Here is a 22852-nt window from a genome sequence, read left to right on the forward strand (position 1 = left end):
GTTCTCTTCATTTGACATTTCTAAGATACGTATTTTATATTTTTGAAGGTTCTTTGAAAGTATCATTTAATGTAGCTTTAAAAATGTCCCTCTCATGGCTTGTCTGTGGTTTTGAAACCATTCCTTACTGTCTGACATGTAGAGGTTTTTTTTTCTTTTAGATTTTTATGATTACAAAGTAGCCTATAAATATCTATTCACATAAAAATATTCTTATTTCTGATAATTATCCCAGAATAAATTGCTAAATGTAGAATTACTAGGTGAATGCCTATTGATGACTTGCTTTCTAAAAACACTCTGCCAAGGAATATCTCTGCCAGCAGTCTATAAGGGAATCTATGCCACTACATCTGGTTCCATTATAATTCACTTATCTTTTTAAATCATCTTATTCAGGTATAATTTAATGCAATGATATGCTCCCATTTAAGCACATAGTTGGTGAGCACTATGGCAGTCAAGATGCCAAAGGTACTTCACAAACCCCCCTGAAGTTCTCATGCCTCTAAAGTTACCCCCCAACACATGCACATACTTCAGACCTGTTCTCTATGATTATAGATTAAATAGCTTTCTTTGATACAAACGAACCTAGACAGTACGTACTCACTTACATCTGGCATCTTTCTTTGACTATTATGGTTTTGAGATTCACCCCATCATTGAGCTTCCCAGTACTTTGGTGCTGATTGGTATGCTCTTACATACCTATTATCCTATTACAATTTGTTATTCATTCAGTTGATAGACATGCATTTAGTTTGGGGCTATTATAAACAAAGCTGATAGGAACATTGATGTAAATCTTTGCATGAATGCATGTTTTTATTTCTTTTGGGTAAATAGCTAAGAATGGAATTGCTGCCTTGTATGGCGAATTTGTGTTTTACTTTTTAAAATCTGCAGTCTCATTGCAAAAGGGATTGTGCCATTTTGCAACCTCACCATTAATACCTGAGAATTCCAGTCACTTTACGTTCTTGTCAAAACTTGATATGATCAGTCTTTTTAGAGTTTGCCAATCTAATAGATATGTAGTGGTGTGTCACTGTGGGTTTAGTTGGCATTTCCATGCATTAGAATGATAAACATTTTTTCATGGACTTACCGGCCACCCTTGTACCATTTTTTGTGAAGTACTGTATTCTATATAAAATTCCTTCATTCGATAGACACATTGAAAAATTTTTCTCTTATTTTTGTGTCTAGGCTTTTGTCTTAATGATTAAATTTAATAAATTTATCAATTTATTTTGTTTTATATTATACTCAGGAAACTGCCTAGCACACGCTTGCAAAATTTTTTGTTTTCTTCTACAAGTGAAGAGTGTTTTGTAGTTTTCGTGTTTTTTCCCCTTTATTCTGTTAATATGCTGAATTAGATTAATTTTCCAATGCTGAAGTCCTTCAGTATTGCATTCCTGGGATAAACCCCTCTTGGTCAGGTGTTTTTTTTACATGTATTGCTGATTCAATATGTTGCTGTTTTGTTAAGATTTTTTTTTTTAATCTATGCTATGAGATTGGGGCTGGAGCTCAGTGGTAGATAGCTTGCCTGGCATGTGTCAGGACCTGGGTTCAATCCCTAGTACTGAGAAGGAGAAAAAAAAAAAAACTTTGATAAGAGAAATATTGGTCTGTAGTGTTCTTTCTTATAATCTTTGTCTGGTTTTGGCATCACAATGATGCTAATATCATGAAATTAACTGGCAAATGTTCTCTATTTTTTTAAGACTTTGTATAGGATTATTACTATTTAGTCCATAATTATTTGATAGAATTAATCAGTGAAGCCATCTGGACCTAGAGTTTTCTTCATGGGAATCTTTTTAATAATCGAATTTTTTAAAACATATGAAGCAATTGAGGGTTTAATTTTTTCTTGAATGAGTTTTAATAATCTATATCTTGTAAGGAATTTTTTGTCTAGATTATCAAATGTGTTGGAATACATTTGTTCAAGTTACTCTTTCACTATTTATAGTGATGTCCTAAATTCCATGTCTGATGTGTGTAATTTGTCTTCTTTCTCTTTTTCCCTAAGGATAAGATAGAAGCATACCAGTTTTATTTTTCAGGAGTTCTTAGGGTTAACAATATGTGTCTTTTATGTAGTGTGCCTTCAAAATAATATACTACTTTACATAATGTTGTAAGAACCTCTGTAGTATTTAGTGTGATTTTTTTCAGTTTTTTTTAAATTTAAAATTTGCCTTCACACTCATCTAAATATTTCATTTGAATTTTCTATTTTTTTATTTGCATAGTTTTCTCTATTTAATTTCAAAAAGAGTCCAGGAAACTTTGTGCTTACTAAAATACTCAGTCACATGTGTGATGAATTTCCTAATCTTTTCATGTTTTTCAATGTAATTCATCTAATGAGAACTTATTTTGGTAGGTAATATGAAGTGAGTATTTAAATAATCCTTCTCCCTAATAGTTAATCAAATATTCTAACATCCTATACTGAACGTTTTTCTTTTCTCATAACAGCTTTCTCTTACATAGTAATTTTATAATATAATACTTTATAGTCTCTCAAAAAATTCTAGATAAACTCTCCTAGAAATGAAATGTAATAATTACAGAACACCTAAAAAATAATAAAACAGGTATGCCTCTATCTTATGCTTAGGGAAAGTTATTTATTTCTTTATTTTCATATGGTGCTGAGGATGGAACCCAGTGCCTCATGCATGTGAGGCACATTCTCTGCCACTGAGCCACAACCCCAGCCCCTTAGGGAAAGTTTTGTGTGAAAATTTTTCAACTTTGCAGGTTTTTAAAATATTTATGACCCAATTTATCTCATGTGTTTCTTTATCTGAGTCTCAGAATTTGAAACTGTTTAATGATGTGTTCATAAATCTTGTTTAAGGAATTAGACATGGCAGCATTTGTTAGTATCAGTAAAATCTAAAGAAATAATGGGTGGAGAAAACATTATTTATGAGTAGAGATTGTATGTTTGGGTCCTAGGAATCTCCTGATTCCACCACTTACCAACACGTGGCCTCAGGCCAGCACATGGTACTTTGGGAGATGTCAGTCTGTACTTCTGTAAATGCATGTAAGAGGAGTAGCTGCCTGATAGTATTGTGAGAATTAAGTGGAAGGGTAAATTTAATACCCTAATATGGCATGGAGTAAGTGCTCAGTAAATGTTATCTGTGGGTAGGGATGTAGCTCAGTGGTAGAGTGCATAGTTAGCATGCATGGGATCATGGGTTCAATAACCAACACCATAAAAGTAAATCAATATCTATATTAATTTGAGCTTAAATTATGTAAATATTGCTGGTCTTTTCTCTCCCCTGTTTACTTTTTATCTTTATTTCCTCTATCATATGATGAATAGTAATAATGTGAGGAAAAGTAGGGGATCAGCTTAGATACATGAAATGTTCCATAACCTAAGAAATAAATCCTGGGGAATGTCTAGGATAATGTGATGTGCATAAGGTAGACTGTAATTATATTTACCAAAACAGGTAGATAAATACTGCAATGTAGTTTTTTTTTTTGTTTATAAGCAAGATTTATTTCTAACTAGATCCTAGCTTGATATTCTACAACATTTCCAAAAAAGTAATTAATAATCTGCCAAATAGAAAAGACAAGAATGTTGTTTGAAAAAAAAAATCCACAAATTCTTCCTTGAGTTTTTAATTTTTAATTGTGATGTAGTTTTAAAACTCTAAAATAATGGGCTCATTTGTTCTTGCTCCTTCTTTGTGCCTAGATTTAATTGAATGACATGTTTTTTCACATGTTGCTATTCCTGGCAACTATCTTTAGGAAAGACTTTTTGGAAGACCCCTCCAAAACCAGGTGAATTTAAAGCTATGTTTTTCTAGACTTTCATCTTCAAAAGTCTCTCCAGGCTGGCCCCAGGCAGTGTTGTGCTAAAGATGGTTTTTGAGAGCTGATGGTTAAGTATTCACAAATTGTGTGAGCCACTGGTTTAGCTGCTGACAAAAGATAAATTTTATGAACTCTATTTTTTTTTTTTTTTTTTTTTTTGGTATCAGGGATTGAACTTGAGGCACTCAACCACTGAGCCACATTCTCAGTCCTATTTTGTGTTTATTTAGAGTCAGGGTCTTACTGAGTTGCTTAGTGCCTCACTTTTGCTGAGGCTGGCTTTAAACTTGCCACCCTCCTGTCTCAGCCTCCTGAGCTGCTGGGATTACAGGTGTGTGCCAACGTGCCCAGCAATATCAACTCTTGGTTAAATAAATTATATCACAGCAAAGATCACAAATACTCAACTCATGACTTCATGATTATTTTACTAATGGTTATGCTCTAAAGGTTAGTTGTGGTGTCTGTATAGTGCTGACCTACAGCACATCTCTCAGCATGGTGTTTAGGGATGGAAGGCTAGATTGGAAGCAGCCATGGTGAAGGGATTTATCTGTGGAAATTAGCTAGCACTGTTTTTGGGATGGATGATCATTCCCTCTTTGCCAGCACACCGCTAGCCACTGGTAAAGCTGGCCTCTCATAGATTATCCACTGTTGTTCTTTTTTGCAGTGACAAACACCAGGCTGGTAAACCTACTGGAAGAACTTGAGCAGCTCTGTGGTAGGGTGCCTCCTTAGCATGCTGAATACCCTGTGTGTCATCCCCAGCACCAAATAAAGCAGATAAAAAACAAAAACAAAACAAAACAAAAAAGGAGTTTATAGACTATATCCATTGATTTTTTTTTTTTTAAGACTCCTTCATCCAGACTTTTCCATTTCTGACTTTACATCTTTTCCTAGGTAACCAGTCACTAGTGGATGTTTTTTAGTTGAATGGAAGGGTCTTGTAGCTGTGATTGACAGAGGTAATTGTGATCTGCTTAGGAGTGGTGAGAATGTTGGTACAGATTAATCACTTGATTTAAGCAACTTGGACTCATGACCTTATCACATTTTAAAACTAAATTTCATGTTTATATTTTAGACCCTGTGCCATGGTGGCCCCTGACATCGAGCTGATCTGTGAAATCATGTTAGTTGCCGAAGGTTTTGTGGACGCACGCTCATTAGCCCGAAAGTTCATTTCATTGTACACGCTCTGCAAGGAGCTCCTGTCCAAGCAGGTGAAGGGTCTTTTGTTACTTTTCCTTGGTTTTTACATCCCATTAAAACAGCTTTGGAAATATGGATGTTGGGTAATTTAACATTCAAATCACACTTAGGAATGGTTCTGTATGTTACATAGAATTTTGAAAATCATATTTTACAAAATTTATTTTTTTCCTGAAAAAATGTTAAGGTGTTTTAGTGTTCTGATGCCTTATTTGTATTTAATAGTTTTTAAATCAATAGGCCATTTGTTTTTCTTCAGGTATTATCAATGCTGTAATCATAAAGGTAAACTTATGTTGCTTCTCTTTCTTGCTAAGAATATCACTTTTTAGTGGGAGAAGGTGGGAGGATCCTAGAGTGAGGTGATATTGATTTTTTAAAGAAATGTTAAAGATTTTCTTCTTTGTTGGTAATCCTTTATTGAAGTTGAGTGTGTGTGTGTGTGTGTGTGTGTGTGTGTGTTTTAACTTTGCTGTACAATTCCTTCTCTATTCTCTAGTCATGAGCTTCTTGCAGGTTCATTAAAGTTGCTGATGTGCCACAAAATTTATTCATGTCAGCATCAACATTTTAAAATTTGGCCTTGTGATCACCTTTGACTTTTGGCCTTCCATGACCTTTTGTTAATTCCTGGTGACATCAATTTGTAACTGTTATAGAATGAAAATATTGAAATACCAATTGCAATTAGAGTTACCTGTACTCTCCAAAGTATTCGTTTAACTTGCCCACTGTCAGAGAGAGATATGGAACCTGAGGAATAAAGTTACGTCATTCTCTTAATAACTATGAATTTATATTTTTCCAGGAAACCCATACAATTTCATAACAGAAAAATATTTACAACATTGTTAAATGCAAAAACAGCATACCAAACTCAAAGCCATCTCAAATTTACATGTGTCTTTTATTTTATGTTGTATTGTATATTTTCTCCACACATGAAATGGCTGGAAAATGCATTGTGATTTTTAATCATTGTCTCTGGGTAGTAAGATTATTGATATTTTCATTTTCTTATAATCTTTTTCTAGCAATGAGCCCGTTAAAAATTTCATGATAGGAAAATTCAGAAGGAAAAAATGTAACTGAACCCAGCAAACATGGAATTGAAACCATGTTCATTCTCAGTAGTCATATGTAAACATTTAGTGAGCATCTGTTGCATCCAGGTAATGGGCTTATTACTGCTGCTGATGAAGGAGTAGTATGCAAAACAAGTGAAACCATCACCTGTATTTTTTGTTTCAAAGAACTTAGGAGATTTAGTTACATGAAAAAGAGGAAATAGAGAATGAAAGATTATCAGTTTTCACTGGAAAGAGGAACCAGTATTTATTGAACAAAATGCCATTTCTACCTTTCAAAATCTTCACAAGACTTTAGTGTGGGTAGCGTTAAGCTTGTTTTACAGATGAGGAAACTAAGTCAAGTCACCTGTCCAAGGTCCATGGCAAACAAGTGGGGGCATTGTTTGAATTTCATTCTTTTAAAGTCTGTCTATAATTTAAGAGGAAGGTGTTGGGAGTAAAGATAAAACACAGAAGTTAGGAGAAATGTTGTAAATGAGATGAGAGAAAAGAAGTCTGGCCAGGACAGGAGAGCTGAGTGAGGCCCATAGCTCATAGGTGCCATTCCAAGCTGCAGGGATGGACTTGGGAGAAGAATCAGTGGACATTTTTGAACCAAAAGAAGAATATAATGGAGACAGCAAAGATGATTTTGTCAGTTGTTTACAATGTTTAAATGTTTAGGAGGGTCACCAAGTCCTCTTAAATTTGTCCAGAATTTCTTTTACAGTCTCCCTTTAATATTGTTCCTGTAAGGATTTAGCCCTCTCCCTGACCTTCTTACTCTCCAAACTCTGGTTCTTCTCCTCTTCTTCCCTCCTCAAAACCCACTCTACTTCCATATCAGTGACTTTACCATGAACCATTTGGGGGCGGGGGAGGGGGGAGACCTTTTTCTGTTGACTCAGGATACATGCCCATGCATAGGCACACACAGGAACAAGAGGACTGAGAATTTTCTCCAAACACTGCTTGCCCTTCGTACTTGCGTTGCACTCTGGTGTCTTTTCATTCCACTGTGTCTGTTTTATTACCAACAAAACAATGGTCAAGACCTACTAAATTGATTTTGTTATCTGCTAATGGATTAAATGGCATATTTATGCATGTACATATTGTTCCACAGCCCACAAAGCATTTATACGCATGTTAACTCATTTTACTCCTACAGCCTCTAGTGAAGTAGATGGACGTGTTTCTGCCTCTTTGCAGATATTGATTTTGAGGTTCAGAAGGCGAGGCCTAGCTGAGAAACGTTTGAGAGAAGGGTTTTACTATGTGGATTAGAGCTGGGCAAGGAAGAGAAGGTCAGTTCCGTGAAATCAACTACATTTGAACCAAGTTTATTTAGTACGTCTTTACTGAGCACCTCCCCTGTGCCAGGCACTTTGTTGGAACCTAGAGGGGAAAAAAGTGAATATGATACATCTCTGTCCTCTAGGAGCTCAGAGCCTGTGGGAGGGGCCTTCATCAGGGACAACCAGAGGAACTGGTTTATCATTGAATTTTAATAATATAGCTAAACAATATAAATATAATATATAATATATTTAGTGCCAGTCTCAGCACAGTGGTGTCTAAGTGATAAAGGGATAAGTAGGACAATTAGACATAGAGGGCCAGGGAAGGGTAGAACAGCAGGGTCCTCAATGCGAAGCTGGAGAGATGTGCTTATGGTTGGAGGGAATGTAGGGAAGAATCAAGCTCCCACATTGGCGGGTTTATTGAAAGAGAAGAGTATAGGAGGTGGATGGAGCTGGGGGCAAAAACTGCAAATAAGTGCTGTGGAAAGATTTGCTGACAGAGGCAGGAAAATGGGAAAGAAGCTGGACACTCACCACTGAAACACGATTTCCACTGTTTCAGAAAGGCAAAAAGAAAAAAAAAAGACATTTTGATTCATTAAAGCATGCACTTACTTGAACTCTCTTAACTTTCAGCTTTTATTTCTGGAATGAGAATCTTTTCTTTCTTTTTTTCTTTCTTTCTTTCTTTTTCTTTTCTTTCTTTTTTTTTTTTTAGTTGTAGATGGACACAATACCTTTATTCATTTATCTTTATGTGGTGCTAAGGATTGAACCCAGGGCCTCACACATGCTAGGCAAATGCTCCACCACTGAGCCACAACCCTAACCCATGGAATGAGAATCTTATTCCCTCTCTCAATTCTTGACTACATATACCTCTGCTTTGATTTTAGGATCATTATGACTGGGGACTTCGTGCTATTAAATCTGTCTTGGTTGTAGCCGGCTCCCTGAAACGAGGAGATAAAAATAGACCTGAAGATCAGGTACAGCAAGTACTAATATGATTTTCTTGAGTGAGTAACTGAATGTCTTCATAGAAATGAAAGTCTGTACCTGGGTGGTGAGGCAGGCATAGCCGATTTTAAAATAATAAAAAATAAAAAAAAATTTAAAAACCTAACATCTATTCTTAATGCAGTATATTTTATGGACTGGCATTTCTTATAAGAGGTCACAAGTGTTCTTGAATGTGGAGATACGATTCTGGGAAAGAAAATGTGATTTTCTAAGTACTTTTGAAATATCAGCCACAAAAAGTATTTTGACAGTTATAATCAAGTGATTCAGTAATCTCTGTTTGATTTCCTTTGAGGAAACTAAGGAAACCTGATTAATTGAGTTGGGATATTAATTCTGAAAAGTCAGTGAAGTTACAACCTAATGGGAGAAATTGCATCCATTGCATGGGATGTTAAATGGGCAGGAAGCAGGAAAGACGGTTGCCTAGCTCCAGTGCAGGGGGGTTGTTCAAAGCCACCCTGAAAACGTTCTTTCCATGAAGTACTGAGTGTAGTGGATGTCCATGTCTGTGTGTCCATGAAGCATGGCTTTAGAAGTAGACAAAAAACTAGACCCAATCTGTGAGTTTCTTTTTGTATTAAGGTGTATTTATTATATGCCTTTTTATGTGCTAGTATTTCTCTTAGTCAGAGTTGAGGTTTAGTCCACATTTTCTTTGTTCTTTTTGTTCTCCTGCTTTGTGGTTATTGTTGATAGAATGCTCATCACAAAGATATCCTGATGTTTGAGTGACTGCTTTTAAAATCTAAAACCTTTTTGGGTTTTCAGCCAATAGAGAACTAAACACTAAACTAAAAATGTTTGAGATGATCATCCTGATATCTCAGAGTACTTGGAACAAATTAATCTGACAGGTTTAATTTACAATCTGGAATTTAGGGATGAAGGAGAGCAGGCGCTTTGCTTGCTGAAGGCAGAACAGAGTGTTGGCAGGGAAGGAACAGGGCTCCTTGCTGGAGTGTCCTGAAGCTTATGCCTACTATCAGTTGAACCTTCTCATTTTCTGTTATGTTGACTTAAAAGCACTTTACCTTCTCATAGATAGGATGCCCTCTATATAGAACAGTATCAACACCTCCCATTTCAGATGCCAGGGTTTTAAGGAGCATCTTTAGCTTATTAGGTGTTTGTTAGACATTGTAAGTGGGCAGTGGTAGGGGATGGAACTCAGGGGGACTCTACCCCGAGCTACATCTCCAGCCCATTTTTGTTTTTTACTTTGAGATAGGGTCTAACTAAGTTGCTGAGCCCAGCCTTCGATTTGCAATCCTCCTGCCTCAGCCTCCTGAGTTGCTGGGATTACAGGCATGCCCAGCTGTATTGGCTTTTTAAAAAATTTTAATTGGTAAATAAAAGCATAAAAATCTTACCTATTAGTGGGGTGACCTTTGATGTTTCAATACATGTATGCATTGTGTAATGTTTAAATCAGGTTGAACATATCTGTCTCCTCAAATACTTACTGTTTCTTCATGGTAAACCCTTTCTGCTGCCTGTTGAAATGTACTACATTGGCTTTCTGTTTTCCTACCTAGGTACTTATGAGAGCACTGAGGGACTTCAATATGCCTAAAGTAGTGACTGATGATGTGCCAGTGTTTCTGGGCCTGATCGGGGACCTTTTTCCAGCCCTGGAGGTACCCCGGAGAAGAAAGCCACACTTTGAACAGATGGTCAGGCAGTCCACCCTGGAGCTTCGCCTGCAGCCGGAGGAGAGCTTCATCCTCAAAGTAAAAGGAGCATTTTGCTTTTTGTGGCAGTCGTCGGGATTCGCAGTGCAAATCACTGCTTCAGTGATGCTTATCCAGAACATTAACTTATATTACCCTGGCCTCAATATGGTCTTAATAAATACTCCCAAGCATTTTAATATGACAATCTTAACTAAAGTAAATCTAAGTAAACATTTTAGTAGTTCCATTCAGAAAGAAGGTATAAACGCAGAGATGATGAAGTTGTGGTTCAAAATGTAAGCATACTTTCCATTTATAAAACATCTTAGTGACATGCACCAAAAATTTATTTTATTCCCTCTCTCCTCCATTTTAGGGAACATTGGCAGTAAAATCATTGGTGCTTGCTTTTAATGAGGGAGGAATGTCAACAAGCACAAAAATAACCTAGGAAGTTATTATCTGGCTTACCAAAGTCTTGTGTGTGGGCATGATCAACTTGGGTTTAGTAATTACCTGGACATTATCATACATATATAATATGTATAATATACATGATATCCATTTTAGATATTTTATGGAATATAAATCATTACTCAGTATGCAATGATTGGCTGTAGACTATTTTTGTTCAAAGCCTCATGAAGAGTAGTACCATGTAATCAATTAAGAAATGGTTTAATTTATCTACTCCTATATTCTCCATGGGAGATCTAGAAGAAATGATACTTTGGACTTGTGATCTATTTTAAATTTCTTTGAACATAATTTCATCAGTGGAGGCCGGCTTGTGTTGTAAGGGGAAAAAAAAATTAGGCAAAAACAGGGTAGATTGTCTTTTTGTCACAGACTCATGAAAGGAAACCGGTGACCGTCTGTTTGGCCTGCAGGTAATCCAGCTTGAGGAACTGTTGACCTTGCGGCATTCTGTCTTTGTGGTTGGAAACGCAGGCACAGGAAAGAGTAAGGTACAGTAAATGGCTTGAGAACTTGCAGCCTGGGAAGACACTTTAAAAAAAAAAAAATTTTGTTGTTACTGTTCAATCGATTGATACCATCTTCCCTTATATCAGGAGAGGGGATAAACAAATAGAGCATTTCATTCACCTAGGAAAAGCAGTCTGAAATGGAAAGTGGAACTTTCCAGGTGAGAGGACTGCTACCCTCCATGCACCTTTAATTATGTACTCACACCTAGATTCTTTTATCAAAGGAACACATACTTTTTTTTTATTCCTATCAAGTGCTGTGCTAGGTATACTACATGTTATTTTCTCTACGTGGTGTTGATATGCTATAGGCATTGTTATCCTCCATTTTTAGTTCACTGCTTGATTTTGTTTGGCCTTACTGACAATCCTGGCAGCATACTTATTTTCTTGGTTGGCAGACAGTATGGGCAGAACCACATGCATTTTAATTCAGGATGCCTGGGTATAAACATATTTGGTAGCCAACAACTAAAAATAATCAGAATGGGCATTGGAGTTTTAGAGCATGAGTGTATATAGAACTTGCAAGTCCTTCGACCTGAATGCAAAGTGGAACAATTGCAAAGGGAGGCTCTGTATGGAGGTTTTTCTAGTGATAAATGTAATAATTCAAATATCAAAGTAGATAACTGATAGGCCTATCATTATTTTGTTAGAGTAAGTTTCAGATGTAGGCCATGGTTCATGGAAGGATAAAATTAAATTCTATAATTTCCAGTAGATTAATGGTTTCTAAAAATATAAGCTTACTATTCCTAAGGCATTTAATTTCTTTCATCTAGTCTTTACCTATTCAGTTCAACATGTATTTAAGCTGATAAAACCAGATCACTGAAGCTTGGGGCCATGCTATTTAGTAACTTACCATTCTAAGGTACTGGGCAATTGTTTATCAAAACCCCTAGGAGTAGGTCATGATGGTAAGTATTTTTTAAAAAGCTATGGATTTTTGGAGAAAGCAAGAGAGACAGCTGGGGCAAATGTTTGGGTTAAGGTGACCTTTAATTAAGCAGACACATTCTAAGCATCTATTCTATAAGTTTATATCCTTAAGCTTCTTTTTCTCATTGTCTAGTGCAGGATTTTTCATCATTAGCCCTAGTAACATCCTAGACTGGATAAGTCTTCATTGTAGGAGGCTGTACAGGGCATTGTGAGGTATTTAGCTGCATCTTGGCCCTCTAATCACTAAAAGCCCAGTAACTTAATTCATCTTCCCATAAATCAAGACAACTTCCTCTAAAGGATCACTGCTCTGAGTCACTGAGTCATTCTAGTATGTCCAGACCAGCATCATGGGCATCACCTGGGCCCTTGCTGGACATGCAAATTACCACCTTATATATACCTATCCAATTAGAAACTCTGGGCCCAACAATCTGTTTTAATATCTTCTGGGAAGTCATGGTATGGGCTAAATTTGAGGAATAACTGATCTAAATAATTCTGGCAGGATGATTTTATAAACATGAACATGAATACTTACTTACATAGAGTCCTTCATTTTGCACCATGGGTGGTAATCTCAAATGATAGCGACTTTCTCTAATCTAAATGATAAAGAATCAGGTGAACTGACTGTCTCCCTACAGGTTTGTGGGATTAAACTTGTCCAGATGGAAATGCACCATGTGTCCATTTTTCCACCATTCTCAATCTTTGTACACAGGATATCTGGTAACATATAGTGAATACGGAAAACCCTTTGGAAATCTTTTCCTTTTGGCTTACGTTAGTATTCATTTTCTTGGCTCCTCTTTCCTCCCCTCAGATTTTGAGAACACTGAACCGAACATATGTCAACATGAAACAGAAACCCGTTTGGAATGACTTAAACCCTAAAGCTGTGACAACAGATGAACTCTTTGGTTTCATACATCATGCTACCCGAGAATGGAAAGATGGCAAGTAGTATTTCCCCTTTTGCAGTGCTAAATTTTTTTTTCTACCCAGAAAGCCATTTTTCAGAACAAGCCAATTTTAGTCATAGTTGAAGATTTACTGTTTGTGTGTTGGCATTATTGGAAATATTGTAGAGCCCAACAGCTTTATAACGTATAAATTAAAGCCAGATCTGAACAAGTAAATTATTTGCATTCAGCAGATTTGTACCAAGAGCTGGGTGTTTTATATTACATCATTGATGTAAGAGCTCCTTGTAAACTAGGAGAGAAGCCCACACAAATGCTTCAGGAAACAAAGTACCTGATAGAAGATGCCAACTAAGGATCAGACAGGTGTTATTTTAGGTGCCGGAGACAGGAGTCAAAGGTGCATGTTTCCTGCACTCAAATCCAGAATCAGAAATGGTCTGAAATCTGAAACCTTTTGAGCATGTTTCTGCTTCAGATTTTTGGATTAAGGTTGCCTAATTGGTCAAGCCTGTGCAAATATCCCCAAATCCAGGAAAATCTGAAATCTGAACTACTTTTGGTCCTGAGCATTTTGGATCAGGGGTGCTGCCTATATCTGCAAACAAGCAGATACTCTGGTTAAAATCTCATATCTTCCCATTTCAGGAAGCACACTAACCTTGGAGTTGTCCTTGAGGTCCTCTCACTCTATTGAAGATCACAACAGATCCTCTGGGCGTTACTTACCTTAAAATATAGATATTTATAGAATTCCAGTCCTTCTCACCTTCTCCATGATGTCACATAGTCAAGGCTCTACAGTTCTACAGTCTCCCTCAGCACATCTTCCCTACGGATGTCAGAGGGTCACTCCAAGTTGTTACTTGTTGGCTACAGTTTCCAGTGGGTGCCCATCACCCTTAGAATCCAATCTTTTCCCACAGCCTGGTGATTGGTTACCCCCCCGCCCTCTCTGACTTTATTTCCTGCACATTGCACGTCACTTACTGTAATCATCAGTCCTAGTCTCTTGGCTGTTCCATGCATCTTCCCATCACAGGCCTTGGTACTTGATGCTCCTGCCATCCCCAGTGCTCTTTCTCTGAATGTCTGCATGGCTCTCTCCCTTAGATTATTTCAGTGTCTCACTGAATATCACATCAGAGAAAACTTTCCTGATGACCTAATGTAAAGTAGGACACACTGTCATTCTTCATCTTCCTATCTTGTATATGCTCCTTTCTTCATCTCTAGGACCATTTTTACTTTTAGCTTAGCTGCTGCTGCTTTGCCTTTTTTTTTTTTTTAAAATAATACTGGGAATTGAACAACCCAGGGGCACTCTACCACTGAGCTACATTTAGAGACAGGGTCTTGCTAAATTGCTCAGGCTGGCCTTACACTTGCCATCCTCCTGCCTCAGTACTCCGCCACCCCCAAGTACCTGGGATCACAGGCATACACCACTGTGTCAGACCTAGTTTCTTTTTATAAAAGTTGATGCCAGGGAGAAAACCATGTTCTGTTTTTTTTTTTGTTTGTTTGTTTTGTTTTGTTTTTTTGAAAATCTGTGGAAGCTGTTCAAATCAGGGACTATTAGAAAAGTTTGCTGGGTTCTGTATAAATCCTGGTGGCAGGTTCTACTAGATGCTGTCACTTACTTTTACATAAAATACTTCCCAGAGGACACACATCACACGCATGCACAAGCGCAGGATTGTTCATCCTGGTATTACACACTTGAGTTTGAAAAGTCAGCAGTTATTAAACATGCTGGGCGACACACAACAGATATGTCATAATGGCAAAGAGGACCAAGGGTTTAAAATGTTTTTTATCTGTACATTCTTGTGAAGTAATGATAACTTAATAAAATGTCAGTGACCAAATATGTCAAAGAGGTACTTCTGAGTGCTTTTTTAGCTTTAGAATTATGCCCTTTAAATACTGTTTCAAAAGTAGAGAAAGATGTTAAAACTAATATGTAATGTAAAACAGAGACTGAAATATGTGCATGGGAAAGGGTGGTCTTCATTTGGTCCAAGTTTTGCGTATTATGAGTGGTTCCTTCTCTAAATTCCCACAACTGTCCTTGAAGGAAAGTAATGTTATCTATGTTTGACATACGGCAAAGCTCAGTCATAGAAGGTAAGGACTCCTCCCCAGGAGGTGAAAGTTGCTCTTTAGTAAATGGTAGAAGTGGATCTGAAGTCCACATGTAGCACAAAGTGTGTTATACATTGCCCACAAGAAAAAAGCAGGAAAATTGTTTTTATACAGCTAATACAAATGTTTCCTGGAGAAATAATACAAATTTATTTTAGAAATATGCAGCACTCAACTCCATTATCTATTAGCAGTGTTTACCCTTACTTTATAGGTCTCTTCTCATTCATTCTGCGAGAACAAGCAAATCTCATACATGATGATCCAAAGTGGATAGTCCTGGATGGAGATATTGACCCCACGTGGATTGAATCACTAAATACAGTCATGGATGATAACAAAGTGAGTATACTGCAGTGTCAGTCTTTAAATAACAAACACAGTTCTTGAGAGTACAGAGGTTCCAGTCACTTGTCAATATTAATTCCACCTTGTACTCGTTAATCCAGTGCTTTCCTCATGTAATCACTATTTTGATAAATGACATTTTCCTCATATTTCTCTTAATTTCACAAAAATTTAAAGTAACACATTCTCCTTAATTACTACAAATTTAACTTCCTTTAACAAGAGTTAGATATATATGTAAGATTTAGTTTCACATTTCACCAGTTTCTAAGAGCTAGGCAGACATTATTATATCTTACATGATCTTTGGTTAAATATAGAGTACTTAAGAGTATAAAAGAATGAGTTTGTGCTATATGATAATAGGTGAAGTTAGCTATTGAAATTAGCTAGTTCCTTTTACTTACAGACTGTATTTAAATGTTCCCTAAGCATATTGCCAAGGTTAATCAGTATCCTAGCAAAAGCCAAACGTGATAGAACTGGCCTGTGAAATGGCAATTAAGCAACGTGAACTCTATTCTTGGGGACAGGATGGAGAAATCAGTAGCCCTCATTTCTCCAGAACAGAATTAGTAACCACCTTCTGTTAATAGTGGTTACTGCTTTCTGAACCAATACCTTGTTCATCAGAACACACAGGTCTGAGGTCATCATACCTGCATGAGTTTCTATAGGACAATGAATAACTGTGGGATTTCAGATTCTGGAGAATATTTTTTTTTTTTTTGGTCTTCAGGCTGATCATGTCAACTTACATTTTTCTTGGTAATAATTACTATAGTTATTTAAAGGTTGGCCTTTACAAGTCCACTTAGGCAATCTTGTTCCTTGAGGGTCAGTCAGACCACCTCCGAGATGAACTTAGGTCTTGATTCTGATGTGCTTCTAACTGGGGATGCTAAGCTTTCAGCCCTTGGCTCTTCCCTTTGGTTGTGGAAGCTAACTTGGCAGCCATTTCTCTTGCTCCCGATGACAGTTTGCCAGTGTTGACTGCTGTGCTGCTCATTCCAGGTGCTGACCCTGGCCAGCAATGAGCGGGTGGCCCTCACTCCCTCCATGAGGCTTCTGTTTGAGATACATCACTTGAGGACAGCGACCCCAGCAACTGTCTCTAGAGCTGGTATTCTGTATGTGAACCCACAAGATTTGGGCTGGAATCCGTGAGTCTTTCTTTAATTTCTTTTTTGTTATGGCAAAAAAAAATATACTTACCATAAAATTTACTGTTATTAAGTATACAGTTAGATCAGGGTTGTTAAAGTACATTGACCTTGTTGTGTAACCATCACCACCATCCATCCACAGGATATTTTTCAGCTTCTCAAACTGAAACTCTGTAACCATTAAGCAACAACTCACATTCCTCCCTCTCCTTAGCTCCAGGCAGCCTTCATTCTTTGTCTCTGAATTTGACTATTGCAGGTATCTCATGTAAATGGAATCATATACCATTTGTCCTCTTGTGGTGGGTTTCACCAATGTAATTTCCAATTCTTTTAAGTACATACCCAGAAGTAGAATTGCTGGATCATATGTGAATTCTGTTTTTAATTTTTTTCAGAACCTTTCATACTGTTTTCCATAGGGGCTGCACCATTCCACGTTCCTTCCCACAATGCACAAGAAAACTATATCCAATTTCTCTGCATTCTCACCAATACTAATACTTTTTTTTTCTTCATCTTTCCTTTTAGTAGCCATGCTAATTGGTGGGAGGTGGTATCTTATTATCATTTTGATTTGCATTTCTCTAATGATTAGTGATATAGAGCATGTTTCCATGTGCTTACATTTGCATATCGACTTTGGAGAATGTCAATACAAGTTCAATTTTCATTTTTTAAATCAATCTTAGGTTACAAAAGCTAAATATTATGATTTCGGATATGATATTAACAATTAAATTTAAGGTTCACTAGATGACTTGAAATTAGTCCCTGGATGTCTTTATCAGTTTTACTTGAACATTGCCTTGTCCACACACCTTGGATGTTACAAATTCAGTAAATATTTGTTGGATTAATGAATAAATAACAGCTTATGTGATGCACTTAAATAAAAGTAAATTAATGGGCATATATGTGTTTGTGCACATAATATGCATATATGAGCAGTGGAAATGCTTTGATTAAGGGCAAGTTTTTGTGCCCACTTGCTTACTTTTCAAATACTTAAACTTTCCAGTTTGTGCTGGTTGTCACTTGTCACCTGCAGCAGTTCCACTCTGCATTGTAGGAACTACTGAATTCTGCAGGTAACCCTGTGCTACCTGGCACATGTACTGTGTCAGATATCTTCTGTGTTCCTTTACAGACATACTCTCCCTTCTCTTCTGCTTGCTCTGTGCCCTGGGAAGCTGTCCCACATGAACTACATCACTGGGCTTCTTGCCCTCTGGCTTCTGGTTTATTTGGCCAATGAGGAGCCCTGGCAGGAAATGAGAGGAAGAGAGGAGGGTGAGGTCAGGCTATTTATTTCCTGGGCTCCCTCCCTGCAGGGTCACATTAGGATACTGTGTCCCTTAACTGCAGGTCACGGCTGCTCTTGAATTTCTCCATGAGGTGCCTTCACTCCAGGTTCTGGTAGACCTCTAATCTCATGACCCAGCAGGCACAGGTGCAGTACCCATTCCTTATTATCACCCTGTGGTAGTCAGTTTTATGTCACTGTAACAAATTTCAGCTTATGAAAAGAGAAGTTGTGGAGCCAGGCGTGGTGGCACATGCCTGTAATCCCAGAGGCTGAGACAGGAGGATAGCGAGTTCAAAGCCAGCCTCGGCAACAGCAAGGCACTAAGCAACTCAGTGAGACCCTATCTCTAAACAAAATATAAAATAGGGCTGGGGATGTGGCTCAGTGGTTGAGTGCCCCTGAGTTCAATCCCTGGTAAGCATCCTCCCCAAAAATAAAAAACAGAAAAGAGAAGGTTTGTTTGACTCCTGGTTGCAGAGGTTCCAGTCCTTGATCTATTGGCCCCTGAGCTTTTTCGTCCTGCGGTGAGCAGTGCACCAGGCGACCTGTGGTGGAGCAGAACTGCTCACCTCATGGCCAGGATGCCAAAGAAAGAAAGAGACCCCAGTCTTCTTCAAGGGCATGCCCCCAATGCCCTAAAACTTCCCACTGGACCCCCACTAAGTCTTAAAGGTCCCACCTCCTCCCAGTCGCACCACAGGCTGGGAAGTGAGTCTTTAGCACAAGGGCCCTTGGGGGACATTCCAGATCCACACTGCAACACACCCAGGACCTAGCATTCTCCCTTCCAGTTTCTCTACTCCAGCACCCTCCTGGATCCTCCCCTGTCATCCTCACTTGAGGATGACCTCTGCTTCCTGCCAGATGCCACCTAACATGCTCCTCCTTGTACTGATTTGCTCACGAAAGTCTTCTCTTTTAATTCGATAGCAAAGTAGAACCATGTCCAGGCTCTTCTGTTTTAACAGAGTTTCACTGAATGTGGCAGGGGCAGGAGTGGTTTTTAGATGTCTAAAAGCACCTCTTGGAGTTGCTTCTGTGCTGGCTGAAGGAGTCCCTTGACTCTCCCACACACAGACCTTGGGCTGTCCTTGCTGGTGGTAGCTTTCACTGCCTTCAGGGGAGTCCCCCACCCCTACTGGTGTGGTCTGATTTCCACAGTGACCTTCACAAAGCCTAGGTCTTCCAATCACATTGTGTGGAGTTTTGTGCTGACAAAAGCTTGGATTAAATCCCATTTAAAAAAGGACTTTTATCCAGTACATCAAAGTCCCAGGTTGCTGATAGAGGTGTCCAATGTGTATTCTTAGAGGTAAAGAGCTCCCTCTTCACCATTGGACTTTACTTTTTAGAGTTTTTTTCTTATCTCAAATGAATGGGTAGGTTTTAATTTTCATGTGTGTGACTAAGAGTCTAGCCTAGTTACTTTTGGAAACAATGGGAATCTTCTCTAAAGGATATTTTTACCTCCCATTGCCAGAACATTTCAGAAAGCCACCAGAAAATGGCTATTTCAGGGTTAGGGTATTTTTTCACTCCATAATTATTGGATAGGTTAGTACTTTATTTTAATGTCATAATGTGATAACGTTGCATGTATTAATTCATTTAGTATCTACTTAACTTCTGAGATCAATTATATTTACTAACCCAGATTTCCAAACTAATATCTAGGGTCTCACTTTTCCCCAATTTTTTGTTTCCAAGTATTCAAAACTATAGAAAAATTGAAAAGGTGCTAGGTACAACCACAAACCTTATTCCTACAGTCACCACTTGTTACCATTTTACATTTGCTTTCTCTGTGGCTGATATCCCCCTCCCTCTCCCTCTCTGTCTCCCCCCTCCTCCTCTCCCTCCCCCTCTCATAGACATAGAAATATGTTTTACTAATATTTGCAGAAATATCTGAAAGTAAGTTGGAGATATTAAGATACTTCATCCCTAAGTACTTCAGCATTTATCTCCTAAAAGTCAAGATAGCCTTCTACAATATAATTAACACACCTAAGAAATTTATTCTTAATGTTACATAATAATCATTTTTCTAATTTTGCCAAATATCTCAGTAATTTCCTCTGTTCCCTTTCCTTTTTTTAAATCTAGCATTCAAAGATGATGCATTATCTCTGTTGTCCCCTTGAACCCAGAACACTCCCCCATCTTATTCTTTTGTGGCATTTACAGTTTTGGAAAGAACAAGTCAAGTGTCTTAAAGATGTCTCACTAGTGGTTGTAAGTGGTGATTTCCTAACTCAGTCATTCTGTTTACATGTATTATGTGACAGTTTGTTGTGAAGAAATTTCTTGGACCTGATTCTCTTCTGTCTTTACTTTCTTCCTATTATTTTCTGTCTGATTTCTTTCTTTTAGTTCAGTGGATTATGACCCACTACCAAGATTCTTTTGTATTCTCAATTGTCATAAATTTTGCCAAGAGGATGCTCAAGCTAGTCTCATCTGTGTTCTTTTTTTTTTTCACTTTTCCTAAGTCTTCAGATATTTTGATGCCTCTGTTTCATCTCAGACTTTCCTCACTTGAGACCCAAATCAACCATTCCTCCAAGGAACTAGAAGAAATGACTTTTAGTAAAAATGGTATTTAGAATCCAAGATCAGTTCATTGCTACCAGTGTGTCATTGTGTCTAGGCTCTTTGAGGGAAAAAAAAAAGTAGGATATATATTTTCCAAGCTTATATTAGAAAGAACTATGGGCAGAAGGAATTATGAAATACTATGTTCCTAATATCCATGTGGGGTACCATTTAGGGAATAAAGATTGTGCCAACATCACTTAAATTTATTAGAACATTTTTGTTAAAGTGCATACCTGTGATCTCAGTGACTTGGGGGACTAAGGGAGGAGTATCAGAAGTTCAAGGCCAGTCTTACCAACTTAGCAAAGCCCTAAATAATTTAGGAAGACCCTATCTCAAAATAAAAAGATAAAAAAAAGGGCTGGGGATGTGATTCAGTATTTAAGCACCCTTACATTCAATCCCTAGTATCAAAAACAAACCAAAAAAATTTGTGTTTAATTAAAATTCACCGAGCTCCTTCAAATTAATTTCTGTCATACTTTACAGATATGGACCATATCAGATTAAACAACATCCTTAAAATCACATCAGCATATGACCACCTGCAGAAATATAATAGTATTTTAAGTCTCAGTTCTAAATAAGTTTACTGGAAGTTTACTCAACAGTGCATGTGTCTGTTAGGATCTTAAGAAATGGAGACAGAAGAGAATTAAAAGAAAATTTCTCAAGATTATAATGAATGATGATTTTTTTCTAGTAGAAAGGCATGAGAATATACAGAAAGGGAAAACAAGCAATAAATTTTAAAATTCAATTGTAATTTTATAGTATATAGTATATTAATAGTAGGGATTAAATCCTGGACCTTGTATTTACTAGGTAAATGCCCCACCACTGAGCTACATCCTCGGCTCACCCCTCCCCCCATTTTTTGAGACAAGGTCTCACTAAAGTAGCCAAGGCTGGCCTAGATCTTGTGATCTTTCTGCCTCAATCTCCTGAGTAGCAGAGATCATAGGCACCCACTACTGTGTCCAGCTATAAATTATTGAAATTAAAATTATTTGAAAGTGAGTATCACATTGCAAATGGGATTTACTAGTATGTATTCCTTAGTTTGTACATAACAAAAGGAAAAGGTGGAGCTATATCTGGAATTAGTTTGTTCCAAAAGAGGTTACTAATAACTTTTGAGAGCCACAACTTCAGATCATTACTTTCTTCTATTACTTCAGCTTAAAATGTCCGTTCAGCTTTGTGTGACTAATTCTCTCCCTTGCATCAGTTGACATCATTGTCTTCTACACCTGCAATTGCATTCTCTCGTCTTTGAAGAATATATATACTTGTTAGTACACAGATTCAGAAATAAAGGGCATACACTGTGAATCAGCATGTCCTGCTGACTTGGACCACTCTTCCAGGCCTCCGTGAAACGCAAACCTAAAGCTTGCCATGCAGAGCAGACTCTTTTGTTGTTGTTGTTGTTGTTTGGTACCAGGAATTGAATTCAGGGGCACTCAATCACTGAGCCACATTCCCAGCCCTCAGAGCAGACTCTTAGTCTGATGACTTTTTGCTAACCTGATTGACAGGATCCAGCTCCAGACTGTTGAGTAATCATTTTAAAAGTTTTTAGAGCCTGGAGATTCTAGTAGCTGATTTCCAAACCCCAGGGATTTAGACTTCATGTAATAAAACTAGAGCTTTTCTGGAGGAGGGAAAAACAGTACAGCTGACAGTGTGGACCTCATTCATAAATCCTTCAAAGTCAAAGACTCTGTTAGTGATCTAGAAATTGGCATTAAAATGATACATGAAGGGGCATCACTAGGCAGGGATTTCCTGAGGCCACAGCTCCAGTGTGGGCAATCTCTTAGGTATGCAAGGGATAAAGATGCAATTTTAGGTTATCATTTTCAATTTTACATTCTATGATAGTGGTACATTTCAGCTGATCATGATCAAATCTATAGCATCTTTTATAAATTAAAAGGAATTTTTTGTGAAATGGAAAGAATTGGAAACAAATACAGGTCTATGTCTTCAGTTTTGCCATTGCTGAAGATAATGGTCTTTACTTATAAATTTTCTATCCTTTAAATATCTACTCTTATTCCTAACTCTGAAAGTTTAGCAATAATCTCTCTGAAATTTTAAACTGTTTATACTTGTTGAGAATTTTGACATATTATGCACTGTGACATATTTGACCCCTAAGAGAGGTCACTCATTGTCCTTCTTGTGGGGATCAGAATCTCTTCTTACTAGGTCTCCTGGTTTGGTAGAGCTTGCTTCCTTCATGCCACTTGT

The 22852-nt window shown here is 37.6% G+C and overlaps 1 protein-coding gene across 2 annotated transcripts in view; it reads left to right on the top strand.

The window, feature by feature from the left end:
* Positions 1-22852, top strand: part of Dnah11 (dynein axonemal heavy chain 11) — a 305466-nt gene that overhangs the window by 123131 nt on the left and 159483 nt on the right. Inside the window, exons 36-42 of one of the 2 annotated variants that reach the window (XM_026408127.2) lie at positions 4961-5099; positions 8359-8451; positions 10024-10218; positions 11052-11129; positions 12925-13064; positions 15367-15514; positions 16535-16683. In XM_026408127.2, the coding sequence (XP_026263912.2) occupies positions 4961-5099; positions 8359-8451; positions 10024-10218; positions 11052-11129; positions 12925-13064; positions 15367-15514; positions 16535-16683 (942 nt within the window). The remainder of the gene's footprint in view (positions 1-4960; positions 5100-8358; positions 8452-10023; positions 10219-11051; positions 11130-12924; positions 13065-15366; positions 15515-16534; positions 16684-22852) is intronic. The other variant, XM_026408145.2, reaches the window with a different exon arrangement.

This window comes from Urocitellus parryii, chromosome 3, assembly GCF_045843805.1.
Source record: "Urocitellus parryii isolate mUroPar1 chromosome 3, mUroPar1.hap1, whole genome shotgun sequence".
Classification (NCBI taxonomy): Eukaryota; Metazoa; Chordata; class Mammalia; order Rodentia; family Sciuridae; genus Urocitellus; species Urocitellus parryii.